Genomic DNA, 21,783 nt, shown 5'->3' with positions numbered 1-21,783 from the left:
ATTACAAAAAATTGTGACGCATATGAATTACTCTGAGTAAACACGCCTGTTGTGATCATTTTCTTAATTTTTTTTAAATTTAACTTTGACAGCCTAAATTAGTGGCTGATTTGAAATAACTCATTTGGTATATTTTCTGTCCAATTATCAACATTTTTACCACGTCAAATTAAAATATTAAATAAAATAAATCCCACCCCCAGACACTAATGGGGGCAGCCATCGGTGGGGGTGGATGTCATAGAAATCATACAATGAAGAGTTCAAAGATTTGTTTCACCCGTGAGTATATTCCCAACAATAATTGAATTGAAAGTGAAAACTCGTGAAATTTTTTCTCAATTTTTTTAAATTTAACTTTGATGGTCTAATTATTGGCGGATTTGAAATAGCTCATTCCGTACATTTTTCATCCGATTATCAACATTTTTACCACATCAAATTAAAATGTTAAAAAAAAAAAATAAAATCACACCCACAGACACTAGTGGGGGCGGCCACCGCAGGGGGGGGGGGGGGGGGGGGGGGGGTGGATATCAAAGAAATCATAGAAAGAAGAGTTCAAAGATTTGTTGTTTCACCACTTGAGTATATTCTCATCGATAGTTGATTTGAAAGTGTGAAAAACTTGTGTAACCCATATAGCATAATGGGCCTCTATCCACATAAAATGGCAAAACAAAAAGCAAAAGCAATTTGTGACAAACTAGTTTGAAGAACTTGATCACTTCCTTTTCATAGAATATTAGAGTGACTGGGGAATTGTTTCAACAATGAAAACCTATATTTCACTCAAATAATACATTTACTTCGACTTCAAAACTCCAACAAAATTGTGTTTACAAGCAAAAATATCGCACGGAATTACAGAACATGTATTCATGAAAAAACCCAAGGGGGTTTCCTTCTGAGTCGACCAACAAAAAACCTGATGTCTTATTTCCATCACAGGAAAGAACCGGGTTCTGTCATGGGTGGGGATAGGAAAAGCAAAAATATGTGAAAGAATAAGGGATCAATGGGGGAACCAAATCTAGCAATCACTATTCAACTAGGGTTTCACCATTTTTCAGGTATCGTCAGCTTTTTGATCAGAAGGGCTTCCGGCAAGCCAACCCCACACGCCACCAGAGCCTTGCTTCTGTTTTGCATTCAAGGCAGCTTGTTCAGATGCAGCCTTTTGTCGCTGGAGGAGTTCCAGTTCCTTCTGCAATGTCTCCATTGTTTGGAGCTTCTGCCGTAGCTCTGCAACGTCAACCTGTCGGTGCAAAAGAATAAATCACCAGACAATCTCATATTTCCAAGCTCTTCATGCTTACTGCACACCTCAACAACTATAATACTATATGATTTATTGCTCTTTCAGCCCTCGCTCCCCCATAATAACGGCCACATTTTTAATTTTAATGTTTCAGTGTTTCCATAATAGGAGATAATTTTATTTTATTTTTATAAGTAAATTTAGTCTTATTGAAAGTGTAGGGCACCCCTAAATACATTGGAAGTATAAAAAAGAACCACCTAACTAGGAATAGAAAAACGGACAAGGAATAGGTGATAATTTTATGTTCTACACAAATTTCCATTTACAATTTCCAGTTTTAAGTATTACTTCTTTCAAAAACAGCTGTTTCCATAAAAAAAGAACAGATTAAATTGGATTGAATGCCGATGCAACTAGCAAGATGGTTCTACCTGTCAAGAATTTCTTGACAATATTCTTCACAGAACTGTTGGGATACAGCGAAAAAGTTTTCCCTAACCATGAGATACATACCTCCAGTTTGAAACATCTCGACTGCTCAGCAGCAAGTTGACCACGCACAGATTGGAGCTCCTTCATCATAAACACAATAAATTAAGGGCATTAATTGCGGAAAGGGGCAAAAATATACATCTTACGGAACATGGGAAATTGGATTATCAAAGTCAATATAAGAAAGTTTTAAGTTTTTCTCTCTTTTTTCTTTTCCTTTTGAATAAGTAAACACAACTCACACACCTATATGGGATAGAATCCATAATGTTACCTCCGCCCTTTATTTATGGGAGGAGGAGAACATTTGGTCCAAAGAGCATTGGAGTAAGTTTTAAGTCAATTCACATCTTTTGTTTAGTAGTCTGCAAAAAAGTGAAAACCAAGCTTCTGGATGTAGTGCAACTACAACTATGGGAATCCTAGTAACCTGCCAAAGCCTTGAGTTACCTTCCTTAATGAGAAACAAACTTTAGAATTATTTCTGGAGGAAAACTGAATGCCATGATAAATATGTTAATGTTTCACAGCTTTTCTGTCTTTTCTCAGCAAAACGAAGAAACCTTTAGATATACATTCCTATCCTGAGATAATAAATTGAGCTCATATAGCCATTTTGGATGCTACTATTGCAATAACTCTTCCTCATCTGTAAAAAGTGAGGAAGCAAAATAAACTTGACTGGATCAAGGTAACACTGCTGGAACCAAAATAGTTCTCCTTACAGATTCTGCATTTGTCAAAGAAGACATTTAGTAATAGACCGAGTAATATTATATGTGCAACTAGTTACCTTGTATACTTCAGTGTTACGATTCTCAGCTTCTGATAACTCTTGCTTTAATTGAATAGAGTGCATCTTCTCCTTGCTCAGTAATGATTCTAATTCTTCTTTCTCTGCCTTGAGGGTTGCCACAAGATGTATATTGCTTTGCTCACCTTTAGATTTCTGCATGAAACAAAGAAGTTCTTTGTGTCAAAAGTGGTAACATGAACGAATGGCAAGCATAGGGTGCAAATAATATCAGGATCTTATTTGGAATATAAATAACTAAGTCATTTCACTATCGGTCGGAAATAATTTGCCATATTCCTAGGAGAGATTAACACAGATCGTAGTCAAGAAGCAGTTATTGACAGGATGCAACATAATAATTTCAGTGGAAACAGTTTCTTGTATGTTTGTGTTTGTAATCTCTTTATCTGCTAGGATATAATCTCCATGTCGACAATAACATTGCAGATAGTATAGCAGCATATTTCCCGTGATCTAATACAGGCCAAAAAATGAATTAATAGCAAGATTACATACCACAGGCTCTGACTCAACATTGTCCATAACAATTTCCCTAATTTTCCCTTCTTGGCCTGCATCAAACTCAGACTCCGCATCTCTTGTAGCATTTGTAGTGTCTGGGACAGGAGTTTCAATCATCTTTGATTGCAAGGTAGATTTGTGGCTTGGTTTAAGAACATGAACCTAACAAAAACAACCAAAATCAAGAAAAAAAAAAAATACAGCATGAGCAAGAGAAGCCACAGCTAAAATCAAAACCACCCTTCACCTCACTGTTGTAACGGCCATTGTATCCTCCAAAAGATACAAGTATGTCTTCACCATTGTAAGAGCTTACAACCAAACTCAAACCCTGCAATACATGGCAATTAGATAGTGACTTACTTCAGTAAAAACAATATCAATCCCAACAAGAGGCCAGGATATCTTTTCCTAAAACTTGCTATGATTTTTTTTTTTTTTCAAAAATCCTTCACATGCCCTTCAAATTAAGTGGTGATCTAAAGATTCCCACGACACCAAATACCTCGCTAGCAATTGGAACTCGTCCTTGAACAGTAGTTACCACCGACCAAACAAGCGTAGACATGTTAAGGACAACAGTTTCTGAGACTCCTGCAAGAAGTAAACGAGAAGGAATAAATGATCGATTAGAGTAACTTGCAAATATGGAGCACTTCCACTAAAGTCGTAGCTCTTATTTTGTTATTAAAACAGATACCAAAACACCAAAACATTTCAAACCAAGGAAAAAAAATACAAACAATAATTAGGAGCTGAAAGATTTGATGCTTAGATGCTCTTCCAAATGCATTTAATGAAACTTAGGCCAGCACTTCAAACTCTTATCCCACAGAATACTTGTCTTCTTAGACTTTATTTTTCAAGAATCTAAGTTATAACCATTAAAGCTGGTGCCCCATGACACTAAATCATATTTCAATCAAGTTTTCTATCTAAATGTTGAACTTGCAGAATACATACCACTCTTATTGTCACCACCGCCAACAATAAACCAATTCTCCCCAACTGTCACACCTGCATGTCCAGCCCGTGGAGTTGGTATCTCACCCTGTTGCATGGGTCTTGACCATTCCATCTACACCATTGAAATATATGAAAAATAACTAATAGTTTCAGTAGACAACGTGATGGATACAAGTGCAGGATAGTCATACAGTTTGCAAATCAAGGACATGCAAATCATTGAAACAAGTTGCATGTGAACCACCACCAAAGATCAGAAGGTAGCGCTCCGCATGTACTGCAGCAGCATGATCAGATCTCGGAGAAGGAGGCACCCCCCTGCAAAGTAATAAAAATCTGATAAGCTCAAAAATTTATCTCAATAAATATTAACTTGTATACTCTATCCCAATCTAGAGACCAGTTGGGAGAAGGTAAACTATGAAGTTTGCAAATGTTTTTTGGAAAAAGTGTTATGATGTGACATAAAGGTGAAGACTATTTTTGTCTTTTGAGGAGTGTTTTATGTTTTGGATTGGTTGTTAATGCTTTTTTTGATAGGTAATAAAAGAAATAACATTAAAAAAGCATAAAGGCGTCCCTAAGTATACAAGGAGTAAACAAAAAGGACACCGAAACAAAAGAAAAACAGAAAACAAAAAAAAGAAACCCGAACAAACCCAAGAAATGCTACATTAAACCCCCAATCTCTTGCCCCTAACCTTGCTAGAACCCACACCCCTAGCATTGAAATTGATCGATCATTCTAGATTCTTGACCTCTATTCCCTTTTTTCTTAGGAGTAGAGACCGAGTTCTGTCCCTCATCCACCAAAGTCAAGAAATCCAGAAAACCCTCCCATACCCCATGAAAGAAATCCCCATCATGCGAAAACACGACCTAGCAACTTGCATTGCCTTGGGGAGAACAATAACCCCTCCGTCCAGACCATCCCCCTTCGAAGTAAAACCCAACTTGCATTATTGATCCCTCCAAGACATCCCAGGTAAAAACTGGGGAGAACACCTAAAAACCGAGGAGAACAGTCTCGGACAAGACAAAGCCCAATTAAACCCACCAAAAGGACTCGTCAAGGTAGAGGCAGCCGAAGTATCACCTAACACACAGCCAATAGCCAACATCCAACTCCAACCCCCCGGGTCTAACCTCAGACGAGAAGGGATGAGCCACCAAACTCTGCAAGATTCGAGCCCTTCAAAGCAAAACTCGGGGACTGATAAACCTCCTCCATTAGAACAGAAGAGGATACTTGCGCAGGAGACACTAGAGAAACAAGCACAGATAACGCCGGGGCAAAAGAGGCCCACCCACAAGATGTCGGAAAAGAAACCAGATCAGAGAATGACTGGACAGGACCTGGAACCGCCCCCGAAGGCCACTCAACAGAAAGTGCCGAAGACAATGCCTCCGGGAGGAGAGAGTGCTGAACGACAGGACTTGGAACCGCCGCCAAAGGCCGCTCAACAGAAAGGGCCGCCGTAGACTACGGCTCCTGGGGGGAGAGAAAGCTGAACCAAACCCAGACTCAGACTCAAGCTTGAACCCAAGACCCGCCCCGAAACCGACTCAGGACCCGATTCAACAGCCCTCTTGGCAATGGACTTAAGCACCTTAGCCCCAGCCCGAAACCGGGACCTTTTGATAGCAGCCTTGCACGTCTTAAGACCCAGCCTTCAAGAGATAGAAGGCAGAGATATAACTTCAATGACCATCATGATACAAAAGCACGTTAGGACTACTACCACCACAAATTGTCATCAACAAGAGATATTCATATATGGAACAGACACCACAAAAATGTTCTAAATTCATGTGATTACCATAAAAAAAAAAAAAATTGAATTTTGTATCGTTGCCATTAAAAAATAAAAGCTAAACATCCCCTTCAAAAAACATAAGAAAAAAAGTGCTAGTGCAATTTCCAGAAATTTAATTGTCTTACACAGCATCTATTTCATCCCAGGTCATTGTCTCTAGGTCAAGAATATGCAGATCATTTAAGAGAGTCCTCTTTGCATCTTCTCCACCAAAAATCACTAAGCTTGTTCCAAAAAGGATCACTGACTGACCTCCACGTGAAACCTGCAAAGCACAAACAAGAGGAAACATTTACAACACATAAGAGAGCACCATGGTTTCAAAAACTTCCAAGCACACCCTTGTGATTTTCAATCAGGATCTTACAAATACAATCCACAACTTGATTTCAACTCTCACCAGTCAGAATGCAAACCAATCTTAGCTTAAAATTACAAAGCGAGCTCCAAAATGATGGAAAATGGGAATTAAAGATATGATTTTTCTAGCTTCTCTATAGCAGACTATAAATATCAATTCTGAAATAGACACCAAAGCCTTGAATGTCCAACTGTCTCAGGAATATTCAAAAAACATATGTACACTCCTGATTTAATATTTTTAACTACAACAAGGATCTCATAATGTTGATTTTCAGAGATTCACTAAAGATTATGAATGAAAAACAGATACATACCGGTGCTTTGCCATAAGTCTTTAATGTTGACCAGGTATAAGATTGCAGATCAAATGCCTTCACTGCCATGAGAGTGAAGAATAGCTTAGAAATAGATCAGTATAAAAACAGTACATGTCTGCCATATGATTGTACTGCATGGCTTGCTAAAATTGTGTTATATTCACATATGATTACAAAAGTTCTAAAACTTTCACTGTCATGAATCCTGATAATATATCTCTTTCTAAAGGTGAATCATGTGTCATTGACAATTTAGGTAAGAAAATGGAAAAATATTCCATTTTCTTGCCAATTTTTTCTCCTCTAGGAACATTCCCTATATGTTTCTCAACAAGAGTGACACAAACACAGAAAAAATCAAGGCAATGACATTGAGTTATACCCTGTATAGATTCAGATGGATCCTTTGTATGTCCAGCAATTGACAAAAGCTTATTTTCCCATGGTATCTATAGAAAAAGGGATAAGATCTTTCAAAACCACTATCGAATGGGAAAAAAAAATGACAGAAGAAATAAATAGATGTTAAGTCAAAGTTCATATATTAGTGAGAAAACTTTGCTTAAAGAAGCTACATACTGACCAAGGAATGACCAGCACAAGGAGAAAATGTTACTGGAGATGGTGACTCCAGTGACTCAGCCCCAGCCTTCGCCTCAATCTTTGACCAAGTCCAACATCTCAAATCCAGAACCTGCATTGTTCCTCGAATTAGAAAGAAAAAAAACCCGTAAATGCGAAAAGTGAAAAAAAAAACAGAGATCTTGAATGTCAGCTATAAAAGGAAAACATATATAAGAAACGAAGCTCTGAATCACAAAAGCAAGAAATTAAATATCCAAAGTCACCCATCAATAGCTATTTTTTACTTTTTTATTTTTTATTTATTTTTTTTAAGGATTAACAAATTATTGAAAAGTGTCGAGAACTTATCTTGGAAAAAAAAAAAAAAAACTCATCTAAGCAAAAAGGAGGGTAACCCAAGTATAAGGAATGTATACAGGAGATAATGACCGACAATGAAGTAGCTTAGCAATAACTGAAGAGAAAAGACAAAATGGGACAAGATATTTCTATATAGCATGAGTCCATCCATATATGTGAATGTGCAGATAATTTGCTTACCTGAATATCATTAAGGTAACGACCATTGTGGTTTCCGCCATATATGTACATCTTGTCTTGCACAACTGCCGCACCATGCTAAAAATAAGTGACAAACACTTTGTTCAGAATATAGAAGAAAATGCCAGGAACAAGTCTTTATTATAGAAAAGACATGTCAATACCTCATATCGGGCCTTTGGGCGTTGTCCAGATATCGGAGCTGCAATCCATTGATCATAGACAGCAACTGAATCAAGGCCTTCCAAGACAACATCTTTATCCTGAGTTTCAATCAGGCTCCCATTCTCAGCAGAAATAGTCTTTGTCTCAGGAAACGAATTCCCATTCTCAACCACAGGCTCAGCTTTTGAATTATGCTATGAAACATCCCAAAAAATTACGCAAAAGAAGAACAAGAAGAAAAACATAATAATCATAGTAAGTACAAAGTTGATAAAGAGTTAGATTTATAGTCCCTCCAATAAAGGCAAAATTGAAATATAGTTATTACACTTAGGGCTCTCAACAACACGCAGTTCAATTACTCAGTTCTTCGTCTCTCCCCATCCCAATTCTAAAACAGTTATGGGTGAAGAGGTTCCAACCATTGTGAAGTGAGAACATATATGAACAGAAACTATATATATATATTAAATGGGCCTACTAAAAATTAAAAGAAACAAGAATGTATGCAGATGCCCAACCAACAATAGAGAGCTACAAATTCACAATTAAAGAAAATGTCATAGATAAACACAGCATATTAAATTATATCATCCAGTAGTATGTAACTTGCCAAAAAAAAAAATAAAGGCAGTTGATTAAAAATGGAGGAGAAAGTGATTTTGATTATGTAATTCAAGATCACTGTGCATTGGTGCCAGCGGTGGTGCTGGTAGGAGTGGTCAGAATCAAGCAATGCCAGGGTGGTGGCCCTGGTGGGTAGTGCTTGTAGCATCAGTACCAAGGAGTTGGGTTATTTGCCATGAAACAGTGCCAGCAACAGCAGTAGCAGTAGTGGTAATAGTGTTGACATTGGTGCATAACAGGAGCAGTAGTGATGGGGCAGGAATGGTATTGGTGGAGTGGGATGTGAACTTTTTGTATGAGTAGCAACAGAAAAATATTGTCCTTACGCTAATGTGTACAGTTTTCAATTATGTGAAATGTAAAGATGAAATTCTCAATTGGCATTGATAAAAGAACCCATAGCTAATAAAAAGAAAAGAATATACAAGTTCCATGATACTCACATTCATTTGCACATCTACCACAGGCTCTGCAACAAAGTTAGATGCTCTAGAATACCAACTTGGATCTTCTTCCTACCCAAAAGAAAATAAAGCAAAAAGCAAATCAGTTAAGCTTCTACATGATGGTACAGGAACATGGCCCTGAAAAATCTTATTTGCAAGGACCTCCAATATTTTCACAAAAAGACGCATTGCTTCTGTGATAGACGTGTTTCCAAGCCCACTCCAGCTGCATAAACAATAAAAATACTTAGAAAATCAAATTCAACAAGGTAGAAACAGATACACAAGACGACATATGTCAAACAAAATCCCACAAGGAAGGGTGCACCATATAACCCAAAATGTCACAAGGATCCCATTCGGTAGCATCATCATCATATAGTATAAGAACCCACAAATATAAGTATTTTATTAAAATAATTCTCAATCATCTCATTTGCAAGCAACAACTAAAGGGGAATTTGCCTGCGCATAGTTCAAAACCAAGGCTTAGCCAAGCGCAATAACAATTTTTTTTTTTTATGTCATTTCCATATATAGGCCAAGCTCCATGATGAGATACACAAATGTAAGTGCTACACTACAAGAGTGAATAAAGCATATATCCGTGTTCAATGCATACACATTAGCCTATAAGATAACTGAGAGAGAGATTAAGGACACGAACCTCTTCCATTTGGTATGCTCAACAACTTTCCAAGAATTAGGCTCCAGTATGTTACAAGGTCCTATCGTAGCCTGCAATTGAAACGATAACAGCAAATTCAGAAATAAATTCTATCATGAGCATCTCATATCAAACAGACAAGTCCTCAATTCAAAATTCTAAACCATTCACCAATCAATTACTCTGCAGAAATATTAACATACTCTCAATCACAGATACTTAAACCGACATGCAGATTAATCACAATTCACAATAACCGACTTTTGTTGGATAGCTGAGAAGCTCAATTAGTCAGAAAAATATTCTCATTCACTGAGTTACATATTCTTTTCCCACCTTTTTCCCAGTAACCAAATGCAACCACAGATCAAGCACTTCCAATGCACTAATCTCAACCCTAAAATCCAGATCTACCTTAGAAATCACATTCAAACAACCGAACGCAAGCTATTCAAGCCAAAATACCAATGCTTATGAAGCACGATAGAACTCTAACAATCCTCAAAAACCCGAATCAAACGCAGCGTTGCAGCACACACACCAACAAGTCAAATTGACCCGCATTGCGCATGGCAAAAACGACATTCCTATTGATCTCGGCACAAATCACCACAGAAAACCGAAACGGTTCATTTCGGAAGCGAAACGCATCGGATCGGCAATGAATGGAAAGCGTGAGACGAACCTGTTGGTACAAGCCGTAAAGGAGGGCAGCGGATTCCTTGGAGAACTTGGAGGTGAGGGCCTTGAAGGTGGAGTTGGCGTCTCCGTCGAAGCCCGCGTACGAGGCCGCCGCGTAGAAACGCTCCGGGTATTGGAGCCCAGAGCTCGCCCGAGCCATCGCCATCTCCGTCCGTGTCGGTGTGTGCTCAGATCGACGAGTTTTTAATTGGATATTTTTCAGGCGGAAACGTGAAAAAAATATTGGGACGTGTTTGGGTGAGGTGTGGTGTGTTGGTCTTTGTTTGGTTGTTTGTTCATATATATTGTTTTGGATTTGAATCTTTTGATACTTCTCTCTCTCTCTCTCTCCGTTGAGTAATTTTGCGATTGGATCTGATTTTATTTCATCCAAAGACGTCTTAAATTGACAAATAATTTAACCCAACAAAACAAAAAGAAAAATGATTTTATTTCATCCGGGAACACGAGTCGTTAGAAACTGACGAGACAGTTAAGTTTCAAATTATAAAATTCTTTTCCCAAAATAAACATGCGAATTATAATTTTAATATTTTTAAAGCTTTATTCAACGTAGAAACTCATATTTAATTAGTATGCATATAATTTTTAATTTTTTTTTTATTACCGTTAATTTTTAGGTATTGACCAATCATTTCAATTAATTAGTACTGACGTTTTTTTTTTTATTCTCCCTTGTTGAAGTACCTCAGGATTGGTAGACATCGGCAAGTATGGCCGGAAATTTTGGGTCAATTAACTATCGACCTGTTAAAGGTTAATTTTGACACAATTTATTAAAATAAACGAATAACATGACATGATTTGTTTGATAAATAGATTGTGTTGGGTCGATCAAAATTGTACAATTCATTTAATAAAATGTCGTGTTAGATTGACCAAAGCACAATTAAATATTTTGAAAACTAATTCAAATAAATAAATGACATGTTTAACTAGACCTCACCACCTCCTTGTTTAGTTTTTTTTTTAATTGTAAAAATAAAGAAAAACTGATTTAAGTATACAGGTCGAACATGTTACTGGCAGGTTGATTCGAAGTTAACTCTATTTATTAAACGGGTTAATTTAAAACCGACCGAAAATAATCCGAACCGAATTATACAAAATTTTAAGTAACTAATTTCGTGTATTTTTTAAGTTACCGACATCTTCTTCAATTGGAGTAGACCAAAAACCCTTCGTGCATATTGTCGTTAGAGTGAACAGTGGCCATCGATTCTTTCGAACAAAACTCTTTTCTTTTATCTCTTTTTGAGAGATTTTCTTTTATCTCTACAGTTCGTGTGCTCCATCGCTTTTGATTTAAAAGAAATTTTGTATTAAGAAGAATTTTATATTTTTCCTCCACATTTAAAAAAAAAAAAAAAAAAAATTCCTGAGCTTTCCTGGTACGGCGGTACCTACCTGGTTAGCTTTGTACAGAGTCTGGACTCTGGAAAACCAAGAGGGGCAAGAGTGAGCCAAAATTAAAAAGGAAAAGAAAAAAAGAAAGAGAAAAGAAAAAGAATCAAAGAGAGAGAAAACAGAAGAAGCAGAAGGACTCTGCAGCTGTTAGGACTGACAGCGAGATTGGGAGAGACAGACGGGCATTCCATTGAAATTCTGAAATTTCTTTTTTCACTCATCCTAAAACATAAAAATTGTGGGTACTTTCGAATACTCCCGTCGTCGAGTTTCTCTCCTATTTTCAACTCTGTATCAAACCCTAGTTTCAGGTACCTCTCTCTCTCTCTCTCTCTCTCTCTCGCTCGAATTATTTTTTTGTCTTTCTGTTATACGTATGTGTGTGTACTTGAACTTTATGCCTTTAACAAGTTCATGCTTCTTCAAGAATGTCACTTTTTGGGACAAATGCTGCTTGTTTTACTCTGGGTTGCTGAAATTTTTGCTTTTGCTTGACCCATGTGTGTGTTTTTTTTCAATAATTTTTAATCTATTTATGTTGCCTAATTGATTTGTTTCATGCATTATATTTTAGGGATTTTGTTTGGATTGTTAGAACATGAAACTTGCATCTTTGTTGCAATTTACCTTCTTTTTTTTTCACTCACGCCCGTATTTGTCTACTATTTTCGCCTTCAAAATACATCTGTTGTATATACAAGACTTATTGTAAAGAATGAAGACTTGGACGGTGCGTATGTCAGGAAAAAGTACCAATATCTAACGAGACTTAATTTTCTTTGAAAACGAGGTTTGGACAGTTATTCATCAATTTTACGTGAAACTTACATGTTCTAATTTCTCGGGGTGCTTGCCTGTATCATAAAATAGCAATTCATATTACACTCTTTAAGTTTGGCCCTGAAAAACATTAAAACAGTTGATGATAAAGTCCTGGTGTGGCACTAGTAGTGAGATTTTAGATAATCAAGCCCAATAACTCATGCATACATGTCGTGGTAGGGTAATTGTGATGGATTCTCTTCATGTTTTACCATCAAGCATAGGAGATTCTGGCTTAGGAGATATCATGGTGAGAGCTCAATTGAGCTATATGTGTTTCCTTGCACTAATTCCAGTTTGGTATGTTTGCTGGTTGAACCATCTTGCTGCATATAACAATTTCGTTGTATCTCATTGTTTTATGGCTGGTTTTGGATTCCTTTTTTCTTCCATCTGTGCATGTGGGCTTGTGTTCCTTGGCAGTTGGCCATAGCTTGTTGGTTTTCCAAGTTTAGTTTCTTTTGCATGTACAGCATTGTTTGATGGCATTATACCATTTTTTATGATATCCGTGGTAAGTGTTAGAGGTTTATTTGCAGGTTGCTCTTGTTAGTCTGATATTCTGCATGTTGTATCACAGTTGGTGTTTACCATAACGTGATGGATCATCCACGCTCAACCTCTGGGAATGGTGAGGATAATGTTGGAATTCCAGATGATTTGCGTTGCAAGAGATCAGATGGGAAACAGTGGAGATGCACTGCCATGTCCATGCCCGATAAAACGGTATGTGAGAAGCACTACATCCAGGCAAAGAAGAGGGCAGCTAATTCTGCAATGAGAGCTAATTTAAAGAAAGCCAAGAGGAAGTCAATAGGCGAAAGTGATATTTACATGGAGAGTAAGAGCGATGATTTTGATGAACCACTTTTGAACACAAAAGTTGAGGATTATCCTCAAGTCCCTGGGAAAAAGTTGTTTGAGAAGGTATCGAAAAATCAGTTCCGTTATTCGCCTGAGACGCCCCCTATGAGGAGTTTGCCTGTCCGTAATCCTCCAAGGACAAATGAAAATTTACAAAAGGATGCTGGACAATTTGAAGAAAACTGGAAGTCTTATAAGACAGCGACTGCTTCTGCCATGGAGTCATCCAAGAACAGATCACAAAGGAGCTTCGATGCTAATGATGCCACGACGGTGAGTTGAGTTGCAAAACATTTGGCTGCATCTCTTTTTTTTTTTTAGTTTTTTGATAAGTAAGAAGATTTTATTAAAAAGAGTAAGGCGCCCCTAAGTACACAGGGAGTATACACAGGAACCACCAAAGCTAGCCCACAAAAGGAAAAAACCCAAACAAACCCACAAGGATCAACCCTAAAACCCGAAACCCACAAGGAGCACCCATAACATATATATGGCTGCATCTCTTAAGGATAATATATATTCTTTTCCCCCAGTTGAATAGAAACCACTAACTAAAATTCTTAATATTAGTTCACTCTTTTGATCTGTAAAATTTTAGATTGGAACTTTCTAGTAGGACCTTTTGATAGTTCCTGTGTATTTGAGTTGTTCTTCCTGTTCTGATGAATTTATTACTCTAAAAAAAAAATGGAAAAAGAAGAAAGAAAGCCTGGAAGGATGGTGGAGTAAATGCGCTGTTAGAAGTGTGCCTGAAGAAGTTTCTTTTATAATTCTAGATACATGTTGCAAGGAGGATATATTCCGCAGTAGATAACTATATATGATACCATCTATGTTAAATTGTATCTCTTGATTTTATCTGCACTTGCAAGTATGAGAATAAGAAGCTCATCTCTGGGGTAGAATTACAAATCTTTCTAATGGCATGGGTGATGTCCTCATACCCCCCCACCCCCACCCCTTTTTTTAATAATTATTTGTTAATTGTTTTCATTTGTTTACACTCTCTCAAACTTGATGAGTTCTCCTCAATATGGCATTACAGCTGTTAGCGCCCTGACTATTGCTATTTAAGTAACAAAAAACCTTGGGTCCAGCTCTTTTACTGTCTTTCTAGCCAGATGGCCCTATGAAGCCAATGAAAACTCCATCATCTTGCTCTCCAATCTTTCTGACACCTTGGCCCTCCAATGAGCTTCAACTTCAGACTAAAGAAGATCATGAGGAAATTCATCTTGTTATGATCTCCCTTGTTGCTTATTAGTTCATCATTACATAGGTAAATAGCAGGGACAAGACTGAAATATACCATTTAAGCCACATGATGTGAGAGATACATTATAGATGTTGGGTTAAAATCTTTACCTCTATTGTCAAAGTAGAGGCTTATCTGTAATAATGATGAGGTAAAAATTCAATTCTGATATTTGATTTTGTTCCAGGAGATTTCTGAGTGTGTCCATCACTTAGGTCCTGTTTGGTAGATAGGAATTATTCTGTCGTTTGGTTTGTTTGTTATTCCTAGAAATATTTATCATTTTGAAGATTAGCTATTCCCCCCGGAATAGAATAGCCCTAATTTTTTTTTTCCCCAAAAAACCATTCGTTTTTTTTTTTTTGAAAAAAAGAAAAAGAAATCTTCTTCATGAGTGGTTGGCCACCCCACCAAGAAGCACCGGGGGTGGCCGCACCAACTCTAGAGCCCCTCGGCGTCCACCCTGAGCAGCTCCAGGGGTGGTTGTGGCCTACCACGACCCAAGGGGGTGGTTGGCCACCCATAGAGACTTTTTTTTTTTTTTTTTTTTTTTTTTTTTGTGTACAGAAAAAGAAAAATAGACTTTTTGGAGAAATAATTTTTAGTGATGGTGCATTTTAGGAAATTCGGGAAAAATATGATTTAATTCCAATTAAAAAATTTGGTCTTCCCTGTGTTTTTCACCAAACGAAAGAATAAAATTGTCATTCCATTCAAGCCTATTGTATTCCTAGTAATACCCATTCCTATTCCTAAAGAACATTCTAGAGTACCAAACGTAGCCTATGTTATAAACCTTTAGTATTAGTTAAGAACCCTTTCTTTAACACTTAGTATTTTAATACTTTAGTATTAGTTAGGTACCCTTTCTTTACCACTTGTGTAATCTGACACTATGTTTACAAGTTTTTTCCAGGAATACTCTGATGGAAGTATGGATTCCTCTGAAGATGCCGGTGGGCAAACTTGCCACCAGTGCCGGAGGAATGACAGAGACATAGTTATTTGGTGCCTCAGATGTGATAAGAGAGGATATTGTGATAGCTGTATCTCCACATGGTTAGGATTTGACCATTTTAGATGTAAGTATTTTTGTTTTAACTTTTACTACTTGGTATTTATGCTTCAATATTTAGGTACTCGGATATCCCATCAGAAGAAATTCAGAGAATTTGTCCTGCATGTCGTGGTACTTGTAATTGCAAAGTGTGCTTACGTTCAGATAATTCGATAAAGGTATTTCATTACATCATTAAGTTGCAGTAATCTTGTGAAATATGCACACCAAGATTCGCTGGGAGTGATTCTCTGATCTCATCACTCTTGAGTTTTTTGAGTTTCAGGTAAGGATACGTGAGATACCTGTGCTAGACAAGTTGAAATATCTCCATTGCCTATTATCTTCGGTGCTTCCTGTAGTTAAGCAAATCCATCATGAGCAGGCCTCTGAAGTAGAACTAGAAAAAAGGTTGCATGGTAAGATGCCTTTGATGCTCCAAGTGACATTAAATTTATATTGGTTTATATCCTTTATACATTACTTGACCAATTTTTATATACATCTATACTTCAGGAAGCGATATGTTTCTTGCCAGGGCAAAATTGAGTGCAGATGAGCAGATGTGCTGGTACCTTAAGAACACTAATGAACTATTTGCATTAATATCGCCTGGTTTATATGTAATCAAAGTCTCAAAAGTATTTACTTAGTGTCCAACGTGATTTCATTGCATCTGATTTTTGGTGATTTATCTTCACTAGGAAAGGAACAAGATTTTTCTGATCAGTTTGTTTGATGTCTGACTCCTCTACTTGCTGTGATCTATTTATTTATAGGTGGAGAAGTATCACATACATGTATGTTCTTGTTTTAGAAGACTGCAGTTCATCTGATGTTTTTCTTGCAGCAATTTCTGTAGGATACCCATTATAGATTATCATCGGCATTGTGCAAATTGCTCATATGATCTGTGCCTTAGTTGCTGTCGAGATCTTCGGGAAGCATCTCCAAGTGATGTTAAAGGAGAATTGGTAGATAATAAGATCGATGGGAAAAGTCAAGAGAAAGCAACTGTGTCAGAGCAAGTGAAAGTATCCAAACTAAAACTAATATTACCAGATAAGTTTCCTGGTTGGCAAGCCAATAGTGATGGCAGTATTCCATGTCCCCCAAAGGACTATGGTGGCTGTGGTTATTCATCACTAAATTTAAGCCGCATTTTTAAGATGAATTGGGTTGCAAAGCTGGTAAAAAATGTGGAGGAAATGGTTAGTGGCTGTAGGATCTATAATCCTGGCAGCCCACAAAAGATTGGCCTGGATGATCCCGGACTCTGCCAATATGCTCATAGAGAGGACAGTGATGATTATTTCTTGTACTGCCCGACATCTGAAGATATAAAATCTCATGGGATTGGAAAATTTAGAAAGCACTGGGCAAGGGGTGAACCTGTTATTGTCAAAAAGGTGTTTGATAACTCATCCACTTCAAGCTGGGATCCGATGGTTATATGGAGAGGGATAAGGGAGACAACAGATGAGAAAATGAAAGATGAGAACAGATTGGTGAAGGCCATAGATTGCTTAGGCTGGTCTGAGGTAGGCTCTAACAGCTCTATTCACGGCTTTTTGGTTTTCTCTTCACGGCTTTTTGGTTTTCTCTCATGTCTCTGTCGATATTACTCAATTAATTTTATATTGGATAAATTATTAATTGTTTGATAATCTCATTTAATTGGCCTAATATTTGTCTTGATATGATGGCAGGTTGACATTGAACTTGGTCAGTTCATAAAAGGATACTCTGAGGGACGAATCCATGAAAATGGCTGGCCAGAAATGTTAAAGTTGAAGGATTGGCCTTCCCCCAGTGCATCTGAAGAGTTTTTATTGTACCAGAGACCTGATTTTATTAGTAAATTGCCCTTACTTGAGTATATCCATTCCAAGTGGGGTCTTCTAAATGTTGCTGCGAAGTTGCCTCATTACTCCTTGCAGAATGATGTAGGACCTAAAATTTTTATTTCTTATGGGACCTATGAAGAACTTGGTAGAGGCGATTCAGTGACCAATCTCCATTTCAATGTGCGCGACATGGTAAGTTATTACTTCTTCCCCTTTCTCATTGACCTATAGTCAGTTATGTTGGCTGTTTAAAACTACTTTTCATATCAAACCACTGTCTGATATGAGGTTTGATTTATTATATTTTTAGCTGTATTTTTTGTGTACTTTTGTTCTTAAAATATTAAGAGTTATCAAATGAGAAAAACTCATATTGCTTTGCTTAATCATGTATGCATCTCAAGTTTTAATTTCTTATTTCATGGTTTGCAATTTGTATATAACCATAACTACCCCTATTATACATTAGCTATAAACTTATATTTTTGAAGTTTTTTGGAGACCAGACTCTTTTATTTGACCATAATATCATTACTCAGTTTTCCAAGTTTTATAAACAAGCACCTGGTAACTCCAGGACCAGATTGTTATGGTTATTTGAATTTAATTAGCTTTAATTCATTAAAAAATTTGTAATAATCTAATCTATAAAGCTGTATGGATTTTAAATCCCCTAAAACCATGTGTACCTGGAGTCTAATGTCATGAGCTTTTATGTGATTCTTATCCTCTATTGTGTCATCTGATGTAAACTAACCAACAAAGTGATGAGTCAAAATGAATTGACATCCCCAGCTCTATGGTCAGGTATACCTATTGGTGCATACATGTAATGTGAAGCCAAAGGGTTGGCAGAAGATGGAGATTCAAAAGATACGAAAATCCTTTAAGGAATATGAGGTGAAAGATTCACTGCAGGATCCACAAGTAGGTTTGGATGAGGGGAAGTCATCTGATATATCACTTGATGGTCAAGGTGTGCCGATTGTCTGTGGGGCAAAACTAGACACAAATGAAAATGAGTCAGTGGGGGATCAAGGGCTTGAAACTATTGATGTTGAAGTGAATAATGTCAATTGTGAACAATCGAACAGAGATGGTGAAGATGTCTGTGAAAAGACTCATCCTGGAGTTCTTTGGGATGTGTTTCGCCGGCAGGATGTTCCAAAGTTGACTGAATATTTGAGAATTCATTGGAAGGAATTTGGGAAGCCTGATTGTGTATTAAATGATTTTGTAAGTTCTGATCTAATAATCTTACAAAATTTACTCTCTTTTTTTTTTAATTGAATTAACGTAATTGGCTTGTTTTTATTGCGTGACCCTCATCGAACTTTTTGAATCTCAGGTGAAAATGCCTCTTTATGATGAAATATTTTTCCTGAATGGGCATCATAAAAGAAAGTTAAAGGAAGAATTTGGTAAGGACAAGTAACAGTTGTTTTTTCTAATTATTAATCAAGCTTTGGAGGAGATAGAAATTTGACCTTTTGACTTAAGCAGTATGTTTGAGACACATGATGCGATTTTTAAGACTGCCATTTACCGTATTAATTTTAGGAATTTTTCCTACTATTAACTGTATTCCTCTTTCCTGGAAAGAGAAAATACAGTTTAGTACTGGTTTTCATGTTTGTCTAATGTGCTGAGATATTTAGCATGTGCTTCCTGACTAATGATCCGGACAAAGTTATGGAAAATCCAACCACTTAGAATGAGTTTTGTTCAAATTGTACAAAACAATGTTTTACAAAAGGCAGACACCCGTGGATTGAAAACTTTGCAGAACATCAATTTTTTGTTTAAAATAAAGTTTGTTCTGGCTAGTAGGACAATTTTCTCTATGTAATAGCTGCCCCATCATGCAATGCTCAAATTCACTTCAGATTAGTGGAGACTCCAATCTTTAGAGTTGCCGTACTAATTTTAATCTTTGTATCCTAGTGATGTGTGTGTGTGTGTTGATGATGTTGAAACATGAGTACTTTCTTGGATGTTTCTGAATGCTTGTTTAAAAATTTAAAGAGCACTCCTCTTCCTCAGGAATTGAGCCATGGTTGTTTGAGCAGCATTTGGGGCAAGCTGTATTTGTCCCTGCTGGGTGCCCTTTCCAAGTGAGAAATCTTCAGGTAAGTTCACTATGGTTGATTACCTTCATACTAGGATAACCGATGTTTTTAAATGAATCCAGTATTGTATATTTCTACTTGAAGTACGGAGATTGAAAGAAATAATGTTGTATCTCTCGATTCAATGATTGGATTTTTAATTTGAATTCTTGATGAGACACTGAATTGCTATGATTTTTCATTTGTTAGAGCATGTGTGTCTGGAGTGAAGTAGAAATTTTGTTTTATTAGAAGCTTAGAGTCTTCTGTTTCTTTTTTTTCGGGAGGGGTGTTTCCGTATTTCTTTCTTGTTATCAAGTTGAAGGATGTCACTTCAGTTATCTGCATGACAAGCACTGCTGGTTGTGTTGCTTGAGATATTAATTGCCTTAAAGCTTAGTCCATGTCTTTCATAGAGATTACATTTTTTTTCTTCTTCAAGATTTTGGGTTAATCTCAGTTCTTATGCCTGAGCCTTGCAGTCCGGAAGGTTATGGAAATTTGGTCTTTCCATACCGTGATTGATTCCTGGTTACAACTTATAACATGAAACATGGGACCAATGCGGTGCCTCAAGACCTCACTAGTTTTGAGGATCTATATTTGTTTTTAGGAAAACTATATTTATCCTCTCAAACTACTATTCAATTTGCAATGTACTCTACCAATCTACCAAGCCCTTTCATTTACCCCCCCTTGGTTAGGATTTTCTGTTAAATCCTAACAGAGGGCTCACGTGCATTTCACGTGACCTATTTTGTCAAAAATGGACTGTTATACCCCTGCTGAGATGTGTGAAAATACGACTATGCCTTAGATTGAAAAAAAAAAACTTTGCTGGCCGTGGGTTTGGCGTGGGCCTGGCTGAGGGTCTGACGTGGGCCAGGCCGTGGGTCTGGAGCCTCTTTTTTTTTTTGGCTGCTTTTTTATTTGAAGGGTATTATTGTCATTTTGGGTCATGTGTATCGCACGTGACCCATTTTCCGTCATTTTTAACAAAAAAAACCTAATGGAGGGGGTTAAGTAAAAGGGCTTGGTAGTTTAAAGTACACTATAAATTTTAAAAGTTTGGGGGAAACATATATGGTTTCTGAGAAATGCCCTTCAGTATTAGTTAACAGAAGGAATGATTTTTTTTATATAAAGAAGTCTTAACTGCTGAATAATTAAAAGGGGAGAATTAAGTTTAGACCACAGAAGTGCTGTCTCCAAATACTTACATTACGTGCTTCTGTGAGAGGTGCAGCAGATTCTCTGTTAGTTTTTTATGGAACTTTTTTTGAATTATTAGGTGGGATTAATAGCAAAATAGATTCACTGAAATTTAAATGTGTTGAAATATTAGAAAGGTTATTTCAGATGTCCAGTAGAAACTTGGTTTATACCATTATATTGATGTTGCTTTCCTTGTAAAATTTTCAGTCCACTGTTCAGTTGGGTCTTGATTTTGTATCTCCTGAAAGTCTGGGAGAGGCTGTAACATTGGCTGAAGAAATCCGCTGTCTTCCAAATGACCATGAAGCAAAACTTCAGGTGTTGGAGGTCAGACAAAGGAAATTTTCCCTAGAAGTATTCAGTTCCTTCCTTTTTCATCTCAGTCCATTTTTTTTATATTATACCTTCAAACTGGTTAAAACAATTATTGTTCTGTTTATTTTGGTGAAAATTTCTCATTTTTTGTATTGGGTTCGTACACAGGTAGGAAAAATATCACTTTATGCGGCAAGTTCAGCTATTAAAGAAGTCCAGAAATTGGTCCTTGATCCAAAGTAAGTAAATCAAATCGTTCCTTGATCCAATGTTTTGCTTCCATCTTTTCTGTAAATGCTGACGAACTATTTGCTCTGTGTTTCAATGGCAGACTTGGTGCAGAGCTTGGATTTGAAGATCCTAATTTGACTGCAATGGTTTCTGAGAACTTGGACAAGATGGTTAAGAGAAGACAGATAACTTGCGCTTGAATTTATGTACAGTAATTGTAGTTTAGGTATAATAGAAGTCCCCATGTTTAAAAAGCGAATCACAATTATAGATATGTTGTATGTAATTTTCAACTCTTGCTTACAAGCGAGCTCTCTGATTTCAGACATGGTGCCTCAATGATGCCATTGTTGTATGTAGTAGAAAATGAAAAGGTCAACTTTCTCGTTAAAT

The 21,783-nt window shown here is 37.0% G+C and overlaps 2 protein-coding genes across 4 annotated transcripts; one reads left to right on the top strand and one right to left on the bottom strand.

Moving 5' to 3' along the window:
• Positions 1-710: 710 nt before the first annotated feature.
• Positions 711-10,601, bottom strand: LOC133851563 (acyl-CoA-binding domain-containing protein 4). The gene is made up of 18 exons (XM_062288021.1): positions 10,253-10,601; positions 9,568-9,638; positions 9,063-9,126; positions 8,898-8,969; positions 7,827-8,021; positions 7,663-7,740; positions 7,121-7,231; positions 6,920-6,986; positions 6,535-6,596; positions 5,983-6,122; positions 4,232-4,358; positions 4,038-4,152; positions 3,580-3,668; positions 3,322-3,405; positions 3,069-3,236; positions 2,550-2,705; positions 1,778-1,837; positions 711-1,258 (listed from the first exon to the last, which is right to left on the bottom strand). Exons 1-18 carry the CDS (start codon positions 10,412-10,414, stop codon positions 1,070-1,072), a joined length of 2,010 nt encoding a protein of 669 aa, XP_062144005.1. The 5' UTR covers positions 10,415-10,601; the 3' UTR covers positions 711-1,069.
• Positions 10,602-11,510: 909 nt separating this feature from the next.
• On the top strand, positions 11,511-21,782 carry LOC133851465 (E3 ubiquitin-protein ligase JMJ24). Of its 3 annotated transcripts, none has more exons than XM_062287900.1 (14): positions 11,511-11,987; positions 13,038-13,635; positions 15,534-15,676; positions 15,754-15,853; positions 15,961-16,093; positions 16,191-16,245; positions 16,525-17,215; positions 17,384-17,713; positions 18,329-18,757; positions 18,870-18,942; positions 19,565-19,650; positions 21,052-21,198; positions 21,328-21,398; positions 21,491-21,782. In XM_062287900.1, exons 2-14 carry the CDS (start codon positions 13,099-13,101, stop codon positions 21,588-21,590), a joined length of 2,895 nt encoding a protein of 964 aa, XP_062143884.1. In that variant the 5' UTR covers positions 11,511-11,987; positions 13,038-13,098; the 3' UTR covers positions 21,591-21,782. The 3 variants fall into 3 exon arrangements, with proteins under 3 accessions (XP_062143884.1, XP_062143883.1, XP_062143885.1); XM_062287899.1 differs by having other exon boundaries at positions 11,512-11,987; positions 13,079-13,635; XM_062287901.1 differs by having other exon boundaries at positions 11,513-11,987; positions 13,079-13,635; positions 21,052-21,171.
• The last annotated feature ends 1 nt before the right edge of the window (position 21,783 follows it).

This window comes from Alnus glutinosa, chromosome 12, assembly GCF_958979055.1.
Source record: "Alnus glutinosa chromosome 12, dhAlnGlut1.1, whole genome shotgun sequence".
Lineage (NCBI taxonomy): Eukaryota > Viridiplantae > Streptophyta > Magnoliopsida > Fagales > Betulaceae > Alnus > Alnus glutinosa.
The sequence above is the reverse complement of the archived record's forward strand: the minus strand, read 5'-3'. Positions and strand labels throughout refer to the sequence as shown.